General features: G+C 39.5%; 1 protein-coding gene across 7 annotated transcripts; it reads right to left on the bottom strand.

The window, feature by feature from the left end:
- Window positions 1-1,329: 1,329 nt before the first annotated feature.
- Window positions 1,330-23,300, bottom strand: LOC104414398. 7 transcript variants are annotated; one of them, XM_018861436.2, is made up of 16 exons: window positions 23,082-23,300; window positions 22,414-22,730; window positions 20,612-20,704; window positions 20,336-20,452; window positions 7,988-8,072; window positions 7,790-7,898; window positions 7,619-7,686; window positions 7,411-7,536; window positions 6,445-7,334; window positions 5,891-6,094; window positions 5,727-5,787; window positions 5,199-5,312; window positions 3,205-3,318; window positions 3,032-3,118; window positions 2,473-2,548; window positions 1,330-1,819 (listed from the first exon to the last, which is right to left on the bottom strand). In XM_018861436.2, the coding sequence occupies exons 2-15, from the start codon at window positions 22,431-22,433 to the stop codon at window positions 2,522-2,524; spliced, it is 2,115 nt and encodes a 704-aa protein (XP_018716981.2). In that variant the 5' UTR covers window positions 22,434-22,730; window positions 23,082-23,300; the 3' UTR covers window positions 1,330-1,819; window positions 2,473-2,521. The 7 variants fall into 7 exon arrangements, with proteins under 7 accessions (XP_018716981.2, XP_010023788.2, XP_018716982.2 ...); XM_010025486.3 differs by lacking the exons at window positions 20,336-20,452; window positions 20,612-20,704; window positions 22,414-22,730; window positions 23,082-23,300 and adding exons at window positions 8,189-8,305; window positions 8,464-8,622; window positions 10,942-11,206; window positions 11,340-11,444; XM_018861437.2 differs by lacking the exon at window positions 20,612-20,704 and having other exon boundaries at window positions 23,082-23,298.
- Between the last annotated feature and the right edge of the window lie 517 nt (window positions 23,301-23,817).

The following is a 23,817-nucleotide window of genomic DNA, read 5'->3' as shown; positions in this document are numbered from 1 at the left end:
AGTTATAACAAAAAGATGCCAGATCAGAATATAGTGTCTGGTGTGGATTTGTAGAGGTTTTGCTCAATTCCATGAACCAAAGGAAATTCCATTTTATGGAAGTTTAGCTGCTGAAATGCAGACTTGAGAAATAGATAATGTCGTGATACAGTAAAGTGGGTAACAGATGAAGTATCAAAGGATTTTGTCCCAACTAGTGATAATGTTATTTATGTGTTAGTCGTCGATGATTATGCTCTCTTAAGTTTTTCGAGGTTTCGGCAATCAATTGCCCTTATCTCGCAACAATTGGAGTATGCACGATGAAATTAGGAGTATATATAATGTAGGTTGTCGTGATACAATAAAGTGGGTAACAGATGAAGTATCAAAGGATTTTGTCCCAACTAGTGATAATGTTATTTATGTGTCAGTTGTCGATGATTTTGCTCTCTTAAGTTTTTCGCGGTTTCACTCTCTTAAGTTTTTCGTGGTTTCGCCAATCAATTGCCCTTATCTCGCAACAATTGGAGTATGCACGATGAAATTAGGAGTATACATAATGTAGGTTTTGTTAGAACTTAGGTACGCTCGAGACTGGGTCTTAATTGGAAGGCGGGATGAAAGCTACACTTATGCGACTAGGGGATGTCGAGTACTTTGCCAATTGGCTCTCATCAGGGATTCATTTTCAGAATCGGCAAAACTCAGAAATTGAGGGAGGCAACCAACTAATGAGCTGGTCGATAATCTTGACAATTCAATCAGAAAGAACTGAGAATGGTAACAGCGCAAGTCACCGTTCGTTCTCTCTCCTCACTACGCATGCATTCCCAAAAGAAAATAACCAGTCGACGGATCAGTACTTCCAGTCCCGAGACTGGTGTGCTAAAACCTATGATTTGGAAAATTGAAAACTATGAGCTGACGCAGAGTGCACAGACCTTCATATATTCATCCAAGGACAAGACTATCCGGAAGATGACACTTGATCAAATTGATTAAACAGCAGGAAGATGCCATTTTGCCAGTGGGAAAGCCGTCCGTCAGGTATTTCCTCAGACCATGAATAAAGAAGCAAATTTAATGCGAAACAGCGCCTGCCTTTTGATAAGTAGAGATCTTTGCTATAATTTGTGGCAAGAACTGCTCGCTACGCCATTTTCCACATCTTTCTTCTGTTATTCCCACGTTCAACCAAAAGCCCCCAAACCATATCAAATCTTCAGGACGGTCTCATTTCTTAGGAGGGGCTAATGCAAAAACCCATTGGTGCTGATTCTGCCGAAGTTGCAAGGCAAAAAAAAAAAAATTCTAACTCACATAGACTAGATCACCTCTACAGCAAGGTAATTAACTAAGAATACTTTTCATTTGATCTATAAACAACATCCTTACAATGATGAGAAAGAACAGAAACCGACAAATCCATACAAGTTAGATCAACTTCCTTTTCCCCCCTATACAATAGTCCGTGGGATCAAAATGAACATACACGTATAACATAAATCCCAAGACGTCTTGCACTAACACATCTACTTCCAAGTTAGATCAACTGCCTAAGGCTCTTGACAGTGGAAGATATCTCTTACAAATAGCAAAGAATTGTACTAACTGCATTTGACAAGTAATGGAACAAGGACCTTGGTCTGGCTGAGGGTTTGCAGTCGTGGAAAAACAGATACAGCTACACTCAAGCCACAAACTACTTGGGAAGTGCAGGTGACATGTCATCATCTCATCCGCAATATTATCACCTAATAAAAACTCAAATGAGTTTACCTCAGATGTCATAATTGATGAACTTCTTCCCAGTTTTGACATAATATGCTTCAAAAGACTGCTAACAGAAGAAAGCACAAATCCCAACATAACAAAGTTAGTGCTACATCTGAATTGGGCTTGAAAAACTGTTTAAGTTTCCACAGGAGAAAACCCATATATGCAATATATGTCAAAAGTACTATGCCCATATCCAAGTATCACCTCCTAAAGGGACCTGGGTCTTTGTAAGATGCAAGCACTCAAAATAGCACATCAACACTTGCACCAAACTGATGTAGGTTCTTGGACAGATAAAAAGAGAGAGATACACCCAAAAGAAATCAAATTCATTCCAGAATGATATTTGTGCATCACAACCCTGTAGTATTGGATATCAAAACTCACTAATTATTCTTGGATATCAAATACTACTAAGGCTCCATTTGTTTCACAAAATTAATGGTTTGGATTTTTTTTTTTCAATAAATGATCACTTATATCACTTGAAATAATTAGTCAACATAAAATGTTTTTATTATCGACAACAATTTATGTCTAAAAATTTTCGTGAACAATAAAAATATTTTTCATTCATTCATTTTTGTAATCGATATAAGTGATTGTTTTTAGGAAAATATTTTCCAAAAAATTTATTTTCCGTGACACAAACGGAGCATAAAACTCAAATGAATTCATTTCAACCAAAGAAAAAAAAACCAAGAAACAAACCTTCAAGGTCGAGCAGTAAATTTCACGAGCGTGTTGCACTTCCAAGCTACTAGCATTCTAAAGCATATGTAGGCACCTATAAAGGGAATAGATAAGGTTAGTTTATGCAGCTACACTCAACATGTAAATACACACTTATTCTCCCCCACAATGTGATTAACTTCATTCAGCTCAGTTACCAACAACAGACATTCAGACATAATCAAATGCCGCCTTAAGTTGTCATTTTGATAAAGCAATCTAATAAAACAAGGTCAAGTACAATGAGCACAAACTTCATTAACAGAGACGTGAAGACCTAGTTTGAGAACTAGAGGTAAATTATCATTGCAAAAGATTATCCACAACCACCCTCCAGCACCGCAACAAAAGATAATAGACAACTATAGCAGGTGATTTCTGGTCAACTAAAATATTGCACTGCACGCATTGCTGGCAAATTACAAAGAATTCAACAAATTGGAAGCTCAACAATAATTAAAAGGCCTGGCCTTGCTTCATAAATATCTGTCAATGCATAAATCTAACAAACAGCAGTTAAGCACGGATCTTTGTTCACCTCTGCCATGTTTTCATCAAGAAAACCAGTTGATTTTGGATTTAAGCCCCCAGAACTGTCAATTTGGAGAATCCTTAACTTCCCTTCCTGAATTTTAGAGAAGGAAATGTTAGTATTTAAGAATAGCTTTTGAGCCCGTGATTGTCCAGTCATACTAGATTAGATTTACTCACCTTTGTTCCATAAATCAGGCCACCTCCAACTGAAGGGTGAAAGCATGCAACATTTACTTCATCTTCCGCACTGGGAAGAACTCTCACAAGTTCCATATCAGAAACTCTGTAGACCTGGTTAAAGAAACCAGCTTAGGGACATGGAAACACCCAACATAACAGCCAGATAACAGCACTTCAGACAATGATAAATTTTTCTCAGAATAATTTTTGTGCCATGCTAAATAATGTGAACAGTGCTCACTGCTCGATTTGAGAGAGGAGGGGGCGGGGGGGGGGGACATAAAAAACAAAACATCCAGGATTGGATGATCACCTGTGTGTCTATCCTACGTAAGATGATCAGGAAACTGACTGCCCATCAAGCAATGCTCATCAAACAATGCCCAATAACATCAACTTCTGAGGCAGTTCTAGGCTATTCAACCATTAAATGCAACCAAAACCAATGCTACCACTACCCCTTCGACTAGGTCATTCTGTAATAAACTTGAGAGTGACAATGATCCCAACTCAAGTCCCAGATGAAAAGATGGAGATGAAAACTAAAAACTCATACATATGACCCTGCTTCTCATTGCTGTATGGATTTTGCATATCTTCTGTGCTCATCGATCAAAGGGCTCATATCATAGGTATGGTTATTCCAGAATTTGCCAAGTACACAAAAATGAACAGGCATGCAATCCAATTCTGGTAATAAAACAACAGTTGCAAGCAATGAAAGCGCTGGGCATATACCTTTTCCTGAAATGGATGGTGACTATGGGTTCAGCAAATAAATCATAGAAACAATCGGAACGATAGTTATGGACATCATCCTTAATCACACTCTTTTCCTAGAAAGAAGTTCTCATGCCAATAAGTCTAACAATCCATATCTTTCCTTCAAAATGTGCATAACTTCCCTCTAACAGTGCAGCGCAATGGCCTCTCGTCCTTTGATGGAATGACAGTCCAATGATATGACAAAGCAGACAGATTGCTAATTTTTTAGTGCTAAATGAATGGATGATTTCACATCAGGAATCACTAGCACTGGCATGATTGAGCTGCATGCTGGAAAACAGGTGATAATGTCCCCCAAAGCTACATCCTTAACTTTTTATGCAGGATATGAATGCATGCAAGATCTCTATCGACTTTGTCAACAAGTACAAATGACATCTTAGATTTGGACTCTGGAAACTGGTTACCCCAAAAGAAATTAAAACCTTTCACACCTAGAGTTGAATTAACAGATTCCATTGAGAGGCAAAGGAGAGAGGAAAAGAGGCCTTTCACTCATAAGTCTCTTGTTTTCTAGGCAAGATGAGAGATAATGGAACTGTACAACATTTCGAATTTTAAATCACTGCAACTGTATAAACTCTGATCCCCAATTTGAATTCGATCATTATGCGTTCATGCCCAATAAATACCAGATGAGTTCTTCATCCTTGTAATTGCTTCAACAACATAAAACTGCATGAAAATTTAATTCACAACTCATCTGAAGACCCATATAAGAGGAAATAATTTTGTTGCAGGAAAAAAGGACAAAAAAGAAGACACATTAGTATCTCATCAGACAGAAATTATCATTCCTTCTAGCATGATCATTTAGATTTGAAGGCTCCATCACCAATGGACATATCGCACAGAGGGCTTAATGTAGACACATCAACGGGGCAGAATGGGGACATTAGAAACTATTTATGGTAGGTGAAATTGATTTCATCTCATATTTTGCACTTTCAATCTAATAAGAGAATAGCAGAATGGAGTTCAGTGATATAATAGGAGGGGAAGAAAAGAGAAATTAGCTGTGGTGAGATCAATAAGCATGACATATTGACATATACATCAAGAAGCACACAAGTAATTCGAGCCACAGAAAAAGAATAAAAATAACACACTTCTCTCCATCAATAAAAAGCCTTTACTGGGGGACTTTCCAAATGCAGGAGGAGCTAGAAGCTCAAAATTGCATCTAAATAGCATTTCAATTATACCTCCAATATACTGTAAATAGGCACTGTATTCTCTCCATCAATGACTATACTTTTAAGAAGCGAATTATGTCGACGGCCGTAGGCGAGCAGTAAGTGTTCAGATGTTGGAGAGAACTGCATAAACATGAATTAACTCAAGATCAATGGGAGATTGACAAATGTGTGCAAAGCTTTCCATACGTTACTTCCTCAAATATCAGTGAAGCATGTGTCGAGAAAACAAGGACTTGCAAAAGAAAGTAACACATCCAAGCATTTCCCCTCCTCCAAAATACAGCAGCTTATAATATCCAGAGTCATTGCTAAGATTGTCAAATGATCGATCAACTGATAGGGAGACTATTTCTGCATAAGTCAGATAACTTACTAAACTAGAAGCCAAATGATACCAACATTTGGCAGGGTTAACTTGAAACGACTTCAGTGTTCAGACAATTATTATTAAGGAAACTCATAGATAAGTGGACGAATAATAGCATTAGTAATCAGACACTGTTGCGAAACACAAACCAAATTGTGTAAACTGACCTGAATGGAGGTTAAACAATGAGCAGCTCTTATGGATCGTGATGCAAGCACCATTCCAAATCTGGATGATCAAAAAGCATATCACATTAAGAATATAAGAATATATCTAAAGATGGATACATATAAAGTCAGTATGGAAGTAAGGTGGAAGACTAGAGCATTACGTTGCCTCCTCCAAGGAATAAATCCGAAGCTCATACATGATTTGATAAGCAGAAACAGGGTGTCTAGTAGGTGAGGTTGCCACTCCAGTGACATCGGGATCGACCTGGCCGTGTAATACAGGATCAGCTTCCAACTGAGGTAGCACACATGCAACACAGGCAGCAAAGAATCTGCCACAAGGAGAAAAATGGGCGCCCATTTCACTGCAGCATATCAAAAGGATATTAGCCAGTATTAATGCAAGCATAAGCAGGACACCAGGAAAAGCATTATTTGTGAGGAACAAAAGATCGGCCTATTGATGGTTGGCCATTACAAAGGACCAAGAGGTCTTAGCTGGTAGTTGGTTCATACCTAGCTTCCCTGTTCCCTCCGATTGCCTTATTCCCCCTCCTCCCTCCAGTCCCTCCTTTTCCTCCAAACCCACACCCCAACACAAACCCCCCAAAAAAAAAAAAAAAAAAAAAAACTCTAAAGAAAATACTAATTCTTTCTTTGCTTGGAATAATTAGAGAGTAAGACAAAAGCCTACATCTTGGATTACAGGATATACCTGCATAGAACTGCATGAGGAATAGTTAAGCGGCAACTTTCTGAACGAAAAAGTGCACAAGGATCTTTCATGTCGTATGGCCATACTCTAAGCTTCACCGTGCATGGCAACTCTGTAGATGCTGCTGCAGCCAGCGAGGCTTCAAGTTCAGACCTGAGTTTACTAACGACAGATTGAGGATAGTTCTCATCATGTGGGTGATCATTAAGTCCAGCTGTGCGCATCATCCGAGACCCAGAAGACCGACATCCAGACCCAGATCTTCCACCAAGCCGTGGCTGGTCCATGCCACCTGGCATAAATTCAGATCTGACAGGTGAAACACTCGCTACCTCACCAAGAGCAGATGCAGTTTCAAGAGCTCCAGGACTTGGTGCAGTTCGAGGGGCAGCTTGGGTTTGACCAACTAACCATCCATACACCGAAGGCAGCTCCCAAAACCTTGGGTCGCTAAAAGAGAAACTATAAGTACTTCTCTCTTCAGGTTGCACTTCCGTATTGTCCACAATGTTCATTGCAGACTGAGTTACTTCAGATTCCCTTACACTAGAGAAAGGATCAGTTCCCGTCTCTTCATGCATGGAAGTAGAGCTGCTAGGTTCAAATGGAGATGGATGGAATTCATACTGCCCTGAAGACAACGAGTCTACCCTCTGCTGTCCACTAAGACCAACATCCCCACCTATGTGTGGCAAGGTTGCTCTTCCATCATCTCTAGTAAAGGAAGGCCACATCAACAATGGTGAAGGCATGAGAGGCAGTTCATCTTCCAACCTAGATCTTTCATTAGAATGAGCATCTGCAAGATATATAGTAGGAGGAGGGTAGTGCAAATAACCGGGAGAAGTTGCCAGGGTCATAGCCGAATCTGTCAAGTCAAGGTCATTGACCTGCAAATAGATAAGATGATAACATCAAGAGAAGCTATGGTGGAGGAAAGAAATGTGTTAACCATAAAGACTTCACCTCAGCTGTTAAAAGAAATGGAGCTGCATGTGGATGGAAATGCACAGCCCTAAGAGATCGTGGTGTCCTCAAAACAATAGTTGGTGATGATGTCTCTCCACTTCTATTGTAGTGCCAAATGTACAACTAATAAAGAAATTTAAGGTAAAATCCCCTATAAGTAATACAAAGTTCACAATCCACAAAAATCCACATTAAAAATCTGCACCTTGTGACCAGATGCAACAGCAAGAAGATCTCCTTGGGCGTGGAACGCAATGGATGCAATAGGACGGTCTGCAGAAAAGACAAACACACAGGTAATCCTCTTAACAAGTCCCAACATTGACACAGTTTCTTAAAGATATGGGAAGAAAAGGGAAATCAAAAGGAGAACTACAAAAATTGCGAGATCCTATGCACTCTGCAGTATTTGCATCCCACAGGTGAACTTCATGATCCAAACTACCACTTGCAAGGATCTCTGGGTACAAGGGGTGGAACCTTACCTGCAAATTTGAAAAACCACTCAGACGATGCTAAAAGGACAGCATCAAAACGATGAAACACAAGGCCCCTTATAACAGAGGCAGCTTACCACCCACGGTGTCCTCCTATGACCCCTTAACACCTTTAAACAACTCCCCGTCTGAGAATCAATAAGTTTGACAGTATGATCTCCACTGCAATCAAGAAAATCAACTCCAACTTGATAATCGATATATGCTCTGTTTTAAGCTGGAATAAGAATTGATATAGTGACCACCATTATCCAAACATGTAAGGATCTTCTACTCACTGTGTTGAAGCAAGTATTTTCCCATCAGGACTAAAGGCTGCAGCAATCGTTGATCTTGGAGGAGGCATAAGGGGGCAATATTTGGCAGACAAATGTTGCAGTGAAAATGCCTCAACCCTGGCAAAATGAGCATGTTGAAAACAGTCGACAGAACATTGGCAAATTGCTGTATGCCATAAATTGCCACCAAGTGCAACATCATATGAAAAGTACACACAAACATACCAAAGCCCACATTCCCAAAAGAAAATCACATTCTAGGTTTGAGAAAATACCATGAGATGAGACTTCGTCTTACATCTCTTACTGCTTCATAACTTTGCTGGAAGGGACAGAGCTGACACTCTGAGGCTTCTCCCCAAAACTTCTTTAAAGAATGTTTTGAACGTGGAGAGACCTCTCTTCGTGCTAAGAGTTTAAAGACATTGCCAGTGCTGAAAAAAGACACGCACACATATATATAAGGAGTTAAATGCATGGAGAAAACTCGGTAAAGACAGTACATGTTTCCAGTAATTTCCACTTATGAATTAATGATTTGATAAATCATGGTTTGATGCAAAAGAAAGGTTCCCCCATTAATAAGAGACATGTTAATAGATGTTGTCGCATAAACCAGAAGGACAACTATTACGCTTAAAATAACTAGGCTTTGACCCTAGAAAATTTAGGGACACTTTAGCAATATTTTATGTACTTTCTTTGCAAAATAAACGAGGATTCCTACATATGGAAACATCAAGATCAAATATATGGCTCTTGCTGCTTAGAATAATCTAGGAAATCATGTGAGACTAATGATTGAAAATTTCATATCAAAATGCCTTTCTTCTATGTCATTCAACCAAAGGAAATTATAAATCTAATTTGAGGTAGATATAGAACTGGAATTTCTTAATTCATATTCACATGGATGCATTTTAATAAATTCTTTCAGAACTACGTCACTGTCTAAGACTACGCAAAACAAACAACAGATAGAAGAAATTTATAATCATAATTGATCTATATGTTCATTTATAATACAAACCTGAAGAAATGGATAACAATTGATTACCAAAAATGAAAAAATCAGCAAGGGAGAACTAGAAATTGATATCGATTAGAGCCCTAGACTTACCAAAAGATATAGTACATCTTCAAACATTAGACTTTTCAAGCTACATGTCTGGCAAAAAGAACAATGATTCTATACACTAGCAGAAAGTGTTGGTATGATGCACCTTATTTTTATTTACAACTCTGTTTTGTGTCATAAGTTATTGCAAATAAACTAACATTGCATTCCTATGACATTATTATGATGAATACATATTTTTCAAGTAGATTATACTATTACGAATTATGTAAAAGTAACACTTTCAAAGGGCCTATAAGCTTCTGCAAATCAAAATATATCTAAATTAATAAACTGCAAAAGTTAAAACTAAAATCCTTTAATGAGCAATCCATTCTACCCTCTTTTATAGTTGTACGATCAGATATTAGATGCTTTCAACCTATCGTCATCATCGTGGACTAAATTTGGCGGAGCAGCAACCACTATTGGTTGATTTGAGACACAAATTTACATCTAGAGTTACTCACATAAGAAACCCTAAATTGAAACCCTCTCTCATCATCATCATGGACTAAATTTGGTGGAGCAGCAACCACTCTTGGTTGATTAGAGGAGCAAATTTACACCTAAGAGTAACTCACATAAGAAACCCTTCTGGCCAGCAACAGCTAAAGTCGCTATCTGAGTCCATTCTTGCAATAACAAAATTACAGAAAATAAAAGTAGCAATAGCTTCTTATTAGTACATCCGCTTCCTAAGATCTATCAAATGTTGGATATACATGCGATAGAGATCTTTTTAGACTCCAATAACGGAATCAAATATTATCTTGTAGACCTAACCCCATAATCATGCACTCCATGATCCTTTCCTTCCAGGATATCCCACAAGAACCAGTGGAACATGGAATAGAATTCAACAAAAGACTCACGTCAACATGTAATTAAACTTGCTGTACAATATTATTCAACTATAACGCCTCCTAAAACATTCAACCTCAAATGTTCACGGTACAAAAAAAGCCCTGTTTTCTTGGAAATAAAAAATCATTCTACAAGTCAAAAAGAATTTGGCCTGTGACATCATTTGTGGTAACCTTATCAATTACCTCCTCAGTCTTGGTTTTCATAACATAATGTTAAACATCTAGAACTATCATTATTTCACACAAGCAAGCATAATCACCAAAATCCTAAGATACGCGATATAGACAACGCTTTGATCAATTTTTCCGCTGATTGGGAAAACTGACAGATTATTAAACAGAGCATGGCCTGGATAACTGTTTCGATAGAATGGCAGGATCCTTCTTATAATTAGATGACCACATCCAACTAAGAGACGCGATCCTCTAAATTCAAACAGATTTTGCAGAACTCAAACCAAAAATCAACGACGTCGCCCCACAGCATCCCGCATTATCAAAAGGGGAATTCATTTCAAAGAACTCCATTGGCCCCTCTCCCTCACGAACCAAGCTAACCAGACTAAATCACACACACGGATCCAATTTCACACACCGGATCCTCACACCGCAAACTCAAGTCATTCCGGAACACGGGCATCGCCCAAAATCTCTCATAACCTCACCATCGACCCCCGCATCCAAACGCTCGCGCGCGCACTCATCGGCATCGAAAATTGCCGCAGCAACACGCGACGGCTCAAAACAGGGGAGAGCTCGAATTTCACCTCCGCCGGCTCGTCGGCTGCCCAGAAGAAGAAGAAGAAGCTCGAGGCGCCTGCATCTGCTGTCGATGGGGCGGCGGCGGCGGCGGCGGCGGCGAAGTACTCGAGGTCGAAGGCGCATCGCCATCTTCCGTACACGAGAAGCCCCTCATCATTTGTCGTCCCCGGAACAACCTCCTTCACGCACCGAAATCTTTGCGCCGCGTCCCTTCTCGTCCTCCCGAGATCGGATCGGCAATGGAGATCGAACTCGAAACTCAAAATGATCCTGAAAATGGATTCGATTTGATGATGATGATGATGATGATGATAATTTCAGGGGATCGAATGTGAGAGAACCCTAATCAAGGGTCTAATCATTCCGGTTCGATCCCATCTTTGAGGCGAGGCAGGTTTCGAACCTATTTTTCCCTCGGATTTTCCGAACAGGGGCGAGGCAAACCGTTGAGGGATTCAGGGAAATGTCTCCCCAAAATACTTTTTGTCCGTAAATCAGAAACCGTCGCTTTTATTTTTGAATGTTTTATTCAATACCCGTCCTTATATTTCTTTTGAAATTTGCCACCGTTAGTTTTTCTTTACAATTTTTTTTTTATCGCCTGTCGATTTTTGCTGACATGGACAGCCAGATGTCTTACCACACGCGTCCTGTGAGAAGACGCGAAATTTCCTTTATTTAACGTCGCCGCCTCAGCAGCGACCCCCTTTCCTTCAAAGGAGCTGTGGCTTGCATTTGCAGGGACAATCTGGGAAGAATTATTGATGGCTTTACTAAATCTGTGGAGGTGAAATTGGAGGCAATGGCCTTGGTTGAAATCTTAGATTTTATTTCCTCAAAGCTGGCCTCGATTAAAACTGAAAAAGAGATATTCATATATTCTAATTGTAGACGCTAGTGAATGGGGTCTCTCTTTGAAGACCTTTAGTTGGGAGATACAACCTCTAATGGACTAGGCAAAGCGAAAACTGGAACAAGTGTCGGGTCTTACATTAGCTCATTGAGTCAAACCAAGAACAAGGTGGTTGTCAAATGGGGTGTCTTCCTAGGAATTGGGTTAATAACCCATCGTCAGCTCTTATGGACTCATTGTGTGTTGATGCTAGTGTTGTATCTACTAAAAACGTTTCCTAGTAATGCAATTATGTTTGTATGCTAAAAAAAAAAAAAAAAAAAAAAAAAAAATAGGGGAGAGGGATTTGGGGCTTGTCGCCGTGGGGGCCGAAGCTTCTTCAAGATCATAGCCACGGTAGCTCGAACTCTGAAGAACTTAGGGCCATGGCAGCTGCAGCTTCTTTGAGCTCGTGCTTATGGCCGTTGGAGCATCCTCGAGCTCAGCCATGGTCGCTTGAAATTCATCGAGCTCCAAGACGAAATTCAACTATCGCCGTTGTTGATCAAATTCTGCCATGGTCGTAATGGAGTTTCTTGAAATTTACAAGCTGTTCACTAAAATTATTGGCTTCTTAGAGAGAGGTGAGTCTAAATAAAATTTTAAAGAGAATGTGTTTATGATAAAATCCCATCCACTATACGAAAGACAGGTGAAAAGAAAAGGAACAATTTTATTAAGTTTTGAAGAAGTTTTGCTCCTGGACAATTGACATTCATATCAACTATCATATATTAATGATAAAAAAAAAAAAACTAGGGTTAAGGCACGCGCCACGCACGTACACATAATTAGCTAGCTATATATAAGAAGAGAATATATAGTTATGCATGATCAATTAGGAAAAGATAAACAAAAATTAGATACTTTAGAAAATCTAATAATGAGAACAGAGAAAGAAAGTGTGAGGCTATTTAAGAAATAGGTGGATATGAGAGAAAAAAGCAATGGATAAGTTAAGAAATCTAAAGCAAGACAAAGAGGTACTTTTCTTGTTATTAAATATATTTTTATGAATTTATTTTTCTTCTTAAACTGATCGTGCATGGGCACTTTAGAAGTACCCCAAATGCAATATATAGTGATACGGCTCGTTTGCCATATAATTAAGTACGAAAACGCCATAACACAATACAAAGTCATTTCATAAGGAGACAAGATTCATCGTAATCAAGTATAAAAAAAGAAAGTCCCCGAGATTGATGGACATCTATTGAACAATTAATTTTAGCCCACAAACATATTCTTACGGAATTCTTAACAGGCTCATAGGAAGTCCCCGAGATTGATGACATCTTTGTTTTTTTTTTTGGTAAACAGGACCAGAAGGCCTTCTTGGTCATGCATGACTTCAATCAAGTGATTTGACTTCTACACCAACTTTTGATTGTTTGAAAGTACCGCAGAAGAGACATGTCAAAGAAGACAGGCAATTAAAGATTAATTGCTCGATAATTCTATGGCAAGACTTGCAAGAAGCCCGACCTGGAAACAAGTGTTCAAATAAAGATTCTTACTGTAACTATTACAACAAGAAGAAACGACATTTCAAGAAGATTCAATTTGAATCTTCTATACAAGGAGAGAAAAACGGAAATTCATTCGTAAACCGAGATTCTCAAGTAAGAAGATAAAAAAAAAAGATAGTTCATCCACGGACGAAGAGGACACTTCGCCAAAAATTGTCCTCGGGCTAAGAAGGAAGGCATGCATTTGTTGCAGAAAATCGAGAAGTAGATAGGAGCGTCCCTCGAAGAAGGTGACCTTGAATTAATCTTCTCTTTAGAAGATGAACCATCTGAAGAAACCATATGTGCCATTCAAACATTCCCAGAAATCAGTGATATTGAATGGTTCAGTGAACCAGATCTAGATGATGGTTTGTAGTTCTATCCCTCCGGGTCTGCGCATTTGGTGCTGAGCTTCTGAAGTAGCCACTTACGCATGACTATTTTAATGGAACTTGCTGCTGTTGCAGGATTGAAGATATTCTCCGGAAGATAATTATTTTTGCCTGGCAGAGTTCTATTTGAATGAGAGAGTATGTGGCCATTTTCAACTTTGTGCCAATTTAATCCTAAATCTTTTTACTTAGTGTTGATTCAGTATTTTCCGGCCAATTTTGGCCAAATTTTCTTGACGTGGAATTCTGTCGGTCTTTGACGTAGATAATTTTTAATAATATTTTAATATTTTTGAATTTTTTTTTATTCTTTTTCTTTTTCTTCTTTCTTTTTTTCTTTTTTTCTTCTCTCCTCCTTCCTCTGGCCGTCGGCCGGACTGGCAAGGCTTGTCGACCACCACGCCAATTACCATGAGGGTAGCCTCGTGCTGGGCGACGAGGGTGGAGCCTTGCCTATGGCCAACGAGGCTATCGTGATTCGGCGAGGTCGAGCCCCGCCGGCAATGGGGAGGCTCGACCCTCGCCGAATCGCGGTCCGGGCGACGCCGACGAGGCTCGCCCTCACGAGATCTAGCGAGGTCGAGCCTCGTTGACCATGGGCGAGTTTGACCCTTGCTAGATCCGGCAAGGGCGAGCCTTGTCGGCGTTGCCCGGCATGAGGCCGCCCTCGCGACCACTTGGCGAGGTGGCCAACGAGGTCAACTTCATCGATTGTTACCTCGTTGTGGTCCCACCAGCGACCCGAGAGGAAGGAGGAGAAAGAAAAAAAAGAAAAAAGAAAAAAATATTAAAATATTATTAAAAGTTGTCCACGTCAATACCGCCACATCGGCCCACGTCAGTCAGCAAAATTTGGCCAAAATTAGTTGGAAATGACTGAATCGGCATTAAGTAAAAAGGCTTAGGACTAAATTGGCACAAATATAAAAGATTTAGGACTTTTTTCGCACGTTTCCGTTTTCTTGGTTTCAGGTCATCATACTAATCTCATGAAGATTCCTGTGGCTGTCGTTTTTCCAAAGAATTCGTCAAGGGTGCATAATCCCATAACCGTAACAATTCTGCAAACCAGGGCATCTAGACTCTCTGGTCTTGCTACTTATCTCGACGGAAACGTGAAAAAGTATCCATCTTTGACTCTTTAGGATATCTTGTAATCAGTTTTTTGTTCAGCTTCTATTTTACATTCATGTTCTCAGAAGGTGGAGATTATCTGGAAAATCCTGACCTCATTTGTGAATGCTGTTGGTTGTGTTGCTTTAGTGGATATGAAAAGCGCATTGATTTCCTTTTTGCCACTGGACTTCCGTGCCGCATTGGTCGATGATGTTTCCTCTCTACTTATCATCGACTTTAAACACATCTGAAAGCTTTTCCGTACATTGGATGACAAAAATAAACTAATTATTAGGTAAACTCTGCTGATGTGTGGCCGCTGAGAATAAATGCGCAGTAAAGGGCATGCGTTCAGGTTTCAGCGTGGTGACCAAGCAAATGTTCCAATTTATCAAAAACATGCGCAAGTTAAAAGAAAGGGGAGTTGCATTGGTTTCTCAATGAACGGAAAGAAACAAGCAATTTTCCAATTTATCACAAGTGCTTTACCTGAGAAAAGGAGGTTCTTCAAGTGACAGGACAAGTCCAAGTCAATTCTTAAGCAAGCACCAAATGAGTCTCGGCAAAGATGATATCGGTAGTAAGATATCACAAATATCGCGATAAAACTACAGCATCTATGGCATGCTTTTCATAAGTCATTACATACATCACTAAAATGAGCTTCAAATCAAAAGAAATTTTTCATTCTTATAGTACAGAAATGTCTATGGTATGATTTTCATTAGACATACGTCACTAAAATGAGCATTGAATCAAAAGAAAATTTTCTCACGGAATATTAAAGATCTAGTCTACTCAGCTCAAAATTTATGGGACTAAAGACTCTTCTGTATTGTTTCCTTCAATTTTTCTAGTCTTCCGACAATGTCTTGCTGTCAACCACGAGAACCACCACGTAATGTGACTAAACTCTCTCATCACATAAGCCTACTAGCATGTCTCCCATAAAGAAACACAGATATCGAGATAGCTACAAGCATATCATCCCGATCATCTCTCCCATCAGGAACATGCTCGTGCTATGTTCAACTTGAGCTAGGGCACCATTGATCACATCGACTACATCCAATTTCCCCCTGCTCACTGCCTCATCAATTGGCATTGTTTCAAATCTGTCAAATATGTAGGAGGCATTGCTTCAAGCAGCATCCTGTGCTCAGAACAACCACAAAGCAATCATAAAAAATGCACCGACCAACATTTGAGAAAACTCATCTGGATCTCTCAAACCAACAGGGCACGATTGAATATCGACAGAAAAGAGTGGTAAGTACTATTGCGAGAGAGAGAGAGAGAGAGAGAGAGAGAGAGAGGCGAGTCAATGAGCATAGCAGAGTTGAATGAATTTAGTTCAGATTATTGCAAGACACGGTTTGCAAGGAATGAAAAACAAAAGATACGTCTGTAAAACAAGAGGCAAACTAGACCACATCTTTCTAAGTCCAACATTACCAGGTACATGGACACTTGAGATCAGCAATCAAACATAAAGACTGAATATCATTATTCTGGTTACATACGCCCGTAATTTTACTTCAGATTCTCACAACTTGGCAAGCGGAATATTAAAAAAGGTTGCTCGAGTAGTGAAGGCAAGCTTCTCAGATATTTTTTTCATTTTTAACTTAACCTCAACTACAATCACATTTCTTCCGGTCCTAACCACCGAAGCATCAATGTCCAACTGAGACTACTCATTGAAACTTCAAATGCATCCAAATCAGCAACAAGAAACAAATAAACAAACACATTCAGCTTGAACTATGACCAGAAATTAAAAGAAAAGAAAGAGAGCATCGACTAGTTCTTCTTCTTTTACCTTGCGACAATAGAGGCTAGGGTTTTGACATAAGTGTTGATCCCTTTCGTCAGAGGATTTGCGGTCAATGGGGAACTTCACGATGATGAACCAGCGCTCATAGTTGCAGCCGTCAAGGAGACTGTCTCCTTGGGAGGGCGATTGCTCCAAATGGGTGACAGGTCCTTCAGGGGCAAATAGCAAGACCGAGGGTTTTGGGCAGATCTGGTCCAGGCCTTGGCAAGGGCAAAGCATTGAGGAGAGGAATGGAGAGGCAAGAGTGAGAGGATGAAGGTGGAGTTGGCAAAGGAACGTTCGAGCGACAAGGGAACAAAGACGTGATTTTTGTCCTTCTCTTGGAAAAGATGGGTCGAAGGAGCAAAGAGAAAGCTGAGCAGCCATTTCCAACTTTTTATTAAAGTTGTTATGTATTTATGATCCTAACTTAAAATGTTCGATGGTATGAGTGCACCACGTCATCTGCTCACGTGGTGCTACCAATGAGATACCGACACGTGTCCCGTAAATGGGAATGTTAGAAAATGAAAGGGCTACTTATTAGCTGGCTCGGCTCAACTCTGCTACAGAAGAAAAGCCAGGTCAAGATCAATAAATGCGCAATACTCTCGCTCAAAATATTTCTCTCTTCTCACTTGAATTTTTTAGGTTCTCTCTCCTTATAACAGACTTCCTTTGTTTCTTCGTGCATCCCACCTCCTTCGCCTCCTTCGACAGAGTGCTCGATTCATTATTTTGGTTTCGACACTACCAAAGTGTTTCAAAGAAGGATTATCTTGACGTAGGTCTGCTTTTTGCCAAGATTAACCTAAGTTAAATGGAGTCTCTATCAACCCTGCTTAAAGAACCAAATATGAAATGCTGAAGGAGGCGGAGGGGTGGGATGCACAGAGAAGGAAACAAAGGAAGTCTCAGTTGTTTTTGTCTTTTTACGAGGAGAGAACCTAGAAAATTCAAATGAGGAGTGAGAAATATTTTGAGCGGGAGTATTATACATTTATTGACCAGACCTGCCTTTTCTTCTGTAGCAGAGCTAAGCCGAGCCCGCCAACAAGCAGCCCTATCATTTTTCAACGGGTCTCACTCACGAGACACGTGTCAATATCTTATTGGTACATGCGCATCACGTGATCGGATATGTGGTGCGCTCATACCACTTAATATTTCCTCCAACTTCAGCTTTTGCAGGGTATTTTTTTCAATTACAATGATTTGCCACATTAGACCTTGAATAATCCAACTAGATAAATGCCCACCACATCCGCAGCTGACATGGCACTTTTCTATTCCCACATCTGAGGCATCTATCGCCTAGAAATCCATTTCCCATAGAATCTCCAGAGCTTTCCTAGCCATACTAAATATTTTCTCCTATTTTTCTCTCCATCCAATCGATCAACAGCGCATGGCGAAAATAGCTGATGCTTCTCCTCCTCAACAACCAGAAAATTCCATACGTGTTAAAATTACGAAAGTTGTAGGGTCCATTGAAAGGAGGTGGCAAGACCGGCCTCTTTTGCTAGAGGCCGCTCATGGATTCATGTTAGGAAATGACCAGCATGTTCAACTTTACCTAATTAATGAATCAGTGGATGGTTTTGAAAAAAATTGAAGAGTACACTAATTGAGAGAGGTACTCTCTCCTTGAAGGTGTGGTGACCACATCAAATATTCAAAGACGCGTGCCAAGACATTTATTTTGCAAGACATACTGGGCAATTTGCAACAAAAGAACAAGAAGGTCAAGACAACAGCATGGCAATAGGACACAAACTGCAAGCTTTTACTTGTAAGTTACCGGTCAGTATTAGGGCATTGATTTTCCAGCAATTCACCACACTTACATCCTATAAACATTACAAGTCTCACGCGAGCCAATCACAATAGGGAGATTAAATACTATGATATCTACGGAATGTAATTGTCTAGATATCAACTCATCTATGCAATATGCTAATATAAACCAAGCTGTTGTTGACCGCACTGTGATGCTCCACAAACCATGCGTGATCTCATTAGTGATAATCGGTGATTAAGAGGAAAATTCTCTAGGATTATTCGAGAGCACGGTCATGATATTGGTCTGCTCCATATATAATTAATGCTACCAATGATATGTGCAACCATATTAGTGACTGGTTGATGGGAACTTCACCCGATACCTAAGTTTTCACGGGATGTTATTCAATGGCACTAACATTTGTAAAAACCGGATATCCAATAGAGTTCCCTCAACTAGTCATGAATGTAATTATAAATATCATTAACAACATTAATTACATATGGAGCCTTTGTAGAAGGTCTACCAATATCATAACCATGGTTTAGAAAAACCCTAGAAAATTCTCTCCCTAACCATTGATCACCGTCGATGCGGTCATGCACAGGTAGTAGAACCAACAATCCAATAAAAAAACGGCATGGTTTATATCAGCATGCAAACTTAATACCCTAAACAATCACATTTCGTACACAAAATATCGCAACATTTAACCTCCGAACAATGAGTCTCATTACCCTATCATGATCAACTCTAATAAGATTAATAAATTTTTTCGAGAGATGAAGTGATACAAATTATTGGAAAATCAATGCCCCAATATTAGCTGGGAATCTTATAGTTCGGGTGGATTTGAGCTTGTAAAGTTATTGCCACCTGTCTATAAATTTCAAAAAAATTTACCACGATTGTCATTGATTTCCTTATTCTTTCGAATTGCCCAATAAGTACTGCAAAATAAATGCCTTTGGTCTAGAACATTGAATGTAGCAACCACACAACTTGCTAAACCATCGCTCCCCACTAGTTCATCAAATAAGTAAAGTCAAACACGTCATTCCTCAATATGAATCCATGAGAAGCCTGTCTTGCAACCTCCCCTCCAAAGGGACATGCAGCTTTCATAATTAAAACATGTAAGAGTCCTTTGCTAAGGAGGGGAAGCACCAGCTGTGTTTAAAGGTGTCAACAGTCTGATTCGGATTTTTTGAAAACCCAAACTGAACCGAAACATTCAGGGGCGCATTAGTTTTGAACCGAATCGAAAACCTAGTAACAAGTTGTCTTAATTTTTTTTTTTAAAAAAGGTTAAATGAGTCATAAATGAGTTGTTAAACTCAAATGATTGATAACTAATCCATTTCTAACCAATATGGAAGATAGAGACAAACCCTTTTTTAACCCGTATCAAGTGGAGTTAGAAATGTGAGGCCAATTTATATAATTTTATTTTTAAAAATTTTTAGAATTTTTCATTTTATTTTTCTTTCTTTCTTTTCCTTTCTTTTCCTTCTAAACCCTCACTAGACTTGGAAGAAAGAAAAGAAAAGAAAATATATATATTAAATATAAAAATTCAAAATTATTGCTCGACCTTACTTGCACATTTGAAAAATCACTCACAAAGCTAGGACAGCGTCAAATCATTGCATGCGCAAGGAGCCATATAACAAAGGCCGCTTACCACCCACGGTGTCCTCCTATGACCCCTTAACACCTTTTAGCAAGTCCGCATCTGAGAATCAATAAGTTTGACCGTATGATCTCCGCTGCAATCAAGAAAATCAACTCCAACTTCATAAATGACATATGCTCCATTTTAAGCTGGCATAAGAATCAATATTAGTAGTGACCACCATTATCCAAACATATAAGCATCTTCTACTCACTGTGTAGAAGCAAGTATTTTTCCATCAGGGCTAAACGCTGCAGCAATTGTAGATCTTGAAGGAGGCATATGGGGACAATATTTGGCAAACAAATGTTGCAGCGAGAATGCCTCCACCCTGCCAAAATAAGCATATTGAAAACAGCCGATAGAACATTGGCAAATTGCTGTATGCCATGGATTGCCACCAAGTGCAACAACATATGAAAAGTACACAAAAAATATACCCAAGTCCACATTCCCAAAAGAAAATCACATTCCAGGTTTGAGAAAATACCACGAGATGAGACTTTGTCTAACATCTCTTGCTGATTTGCGACTTTGCTGGAAGGGATAGAGCTGACAGTCCCAACGCTTTTCACCAGTACTTCTTTAAAGAATGTTTTCATCATGGAGAGACCAATTCAAATTAAAATAGAATATAATATGTATTTCGAACTAAGCATTCAAAGACATTGCCATTGCTGAAAAAAGACACGTGTATTCTACGCATGAACAAAATCTGGTATAATGACAATACATGTTTGTGGCAATTTCCACTGATTAATTTATGATCTGATAAACCATGGTTTGATGCAAATGAAAGGTTCCCTCATCAATAAGAGACATGTCAGTACATCTTGTAGCATCAACCCAGAGGAAAACTATCATGCTTAAAGTAACTAGGCTTTGACCCCGGAAATTTAGGGACGCTTTAGCAATATTTTATCTTCTTTCTTTGTGAAATAAGCAAGGACTCCTACATTTGGAAACATCAAGATTAAAAATATATGGCCCTTGCTACTTAAAATAGATTTAGGAAATCATGTGAGACTAATGAATTAAAACTTTCACGCCATAAATAAAGGGTGTGGGATCTTAAAGAACCCCCATACTAAAACTTTCTTTTCGAGAGATACACGTTCTCATGTATCGAATTAATGAAGCAATGATTTCTTTTCCAAGGAAATTACATATCTAATTTGAGGCAAGAAGAGAACTGGAATTGCTTAGTTCTTAGTCACATGGAGATATATGCACGCATCTCTCGTCTCAGTTTAATAAATTCTTTCAGAAGTTCATCCCTGCCTAAGACTCTGCAAAACAACCGACAAACAGAAGAAAATATTTACAATCATAATTGATCTAAATGTTCATTTACAATGCAAACCTGTTTAGGTAACTATTGTCTACCAAAATGAAAAACATAAGCAAGGGAGATATAGATTAGAGCCCTAGACTTACCAAAAGACATGTATCTTCAACGTTAGACTTTTCAAGCTATATGTATGGCAAAAACAACAATGATTCTATAGACTAGCGAAAGTCTTAGTGTGATGCACCTTATTCTATCTACAGCTCTGTTTCGTGTCACAAATCATTGCAAATAAAAAAAAATTGCATTCCTATGACATTATTATGATGAATACACATTTTGCAAGTAGATTATCCTATGACGAATGAAAGTAAAAGTAACACTTTCAAAGGGCCTACGAGCTTCTACAAATCGAAGCATACCTAAATTAATAAACTGCAAGCGTTAATGCTAAAGTCTATTAATGAGCACTACATTTTACCCTCTTTTATAGTTGTATGATCAGATATTAGATACTACAACCTATCATCGACATCGCGGACTAAAATTGGCGGAGTGGCAACCACTTATTGGTTTTTGTTTTTTTTTTTTTGTCGGTCTTACTCTAATCCTACTCTAACACTCACTCGTCGGGCTTTTTGCCCCGCAAGCCACTTATTTTTTTTTTTTTTTTTTTGTCGATCCTACTCTAATCCTACTCTAACACTCACTCAAACTTTTGCCCTGCTTCCTTACAGGGCGTAGAAGTCAAAACCCACTCTTGAAATGAAATCATTCCCACCCAAGCCCCCTGAAAAGGTGGGGATTTAAACCCAGCATCTCACTCTTCTAAGATTGAAACCCAGCATCTCACCCTTCTAAGATTGAAGGGTGGCTTGATTTGAGACAAATTTACAGCTAGAGCTACTTGCATAAGAAACCCTAATTTAAAACCAAGCCCAGCCCAAGTACCAAACTAAATTAACCTTAGAAACTGAAAAAACCAGCCCAGCTGTCCATCCTACCTCACGAACGTCTGGCCCATTTTCTAGCCTTCTTCTAATTTCTTTTGCTTTCAGTTTTCCTTTTTATTTCTTTTCCCTTCACCTTTTCCATAGGTCGGCTTCCTCCTTGGGCGGTCTTCCTCAACGAGCTCACGCCCTCGCCGAAGCCTCCCCAAAGGTGAACTCCACACTGGAATTTCACTGCACGAACCCACGCTGGAACTCTAATTGATCCGACGTCAACACCTAACGTCGCTGACCATCACCAAGTCATCGTCGCCGGCCACTACTCCAGCTAACGCCAGACTCATACCGGCGACATTAATCTCACCTGAAACCTCCATCAAAAACAGACGCCGACATTAAGCTCACCAGATACATAAAACGCATATATGGACTGACTATGGCGGCCTCTATCCGATAATGCAACAATATTAGAACAAACCGAGCGCAGAACGGTACTTATTTCAAACATTTTGTCGAACGGTTATGTGCAATGCGGCATACCACTTCCACGTTCGCGGATTTAACGTCGTTCGTGGCATGAACCCAGCATATTAAGCTCCAAATCAACGCTATTGGCAACAAATCAGTTTGGGTTTTGTTACGATTTCCCAAAACCTCGTCGGTTTGGTCCAACGTTCGCGAACTCAATAAGCAAGGGAGAAGCGGAGCGTTTCCGGGGTTACCTAGTTCGGGAGCTTGCTGTGAGGAACAATGACGAGCGAATTGGCTTCCGACGAAGGTCGAGGGCGGTTCAGGCGAACCACCGGCGAGCGGAACAAATTCCTCGCCCTCGGTTTCTCTCTCCGCTTTCTCTCTCTCGACCCACCTCTCCTTTAAAGCTCGGCCTGCAGACGCACATGGCTCCTGCGACGCCAGCTGTCGCTTCCGCGCCCGCCCCAGACCGAGAATCACCCGACGCCCTGCCCTCTGCTCCGCTCTGTCGTCCTCGTTTTCCTTTTTCTGCAGAATGCGTCAGTGTGAGGGAGAGGAAGAAGGAAGAGGCCGGGCTTGGGGGAAAGAAAAAACAAATGGGCCGGGCCCAGCCTGGAAAAAGGAAGAAGAAGGGAAACGAACCCGGCCTTCTTTAAAAAAAAAAAAAAACACACACACACATATTATTTTATTATATTTTCTTTTTTTTTTTTTTTTTAATTCTATTACTATTAATACAAATGCTCCTAATATCTATATGCCACGTAATTTAATGAAAATTATTTTTTATGGGCTAAAAATTAAAACCTAATTTTCTATACAATTATGAATGATTAAATGGGTCGTTGAATTTATGTGTCAACATAAAATTATTTATAATTAACTTTTCTATTGATTTTCACGAATGAGAGAGTATGATTGCAGTTTTACTCTCAATTTCAATCATACCACCAACTACTCCATTCGTTATACAATTTTGATTTATTA

The sequence above is a fragment of the Eucalyptus grandis genome, chromosome 8 (assembly GCF_016545825.1).
Source record: "Eucalyptus grandis isolate ANBG69807.140 chromosome 8, ASM1654582v1, whole genome shotgun sequence".
In the NCBI taxonomy this organism is placed as follows: Eukaryota; Viridiplantae; Streptophyta; class Magnoliopsida; order Myrtales; family Myrtaceae; genus Eucalyptus; species Eucalyptus grandis.
The sequence above is the reverse complement of the archived record's forward strand: the minus strand, read 5'-3'. Positions and strand labels throughout refer to the sequence as shown.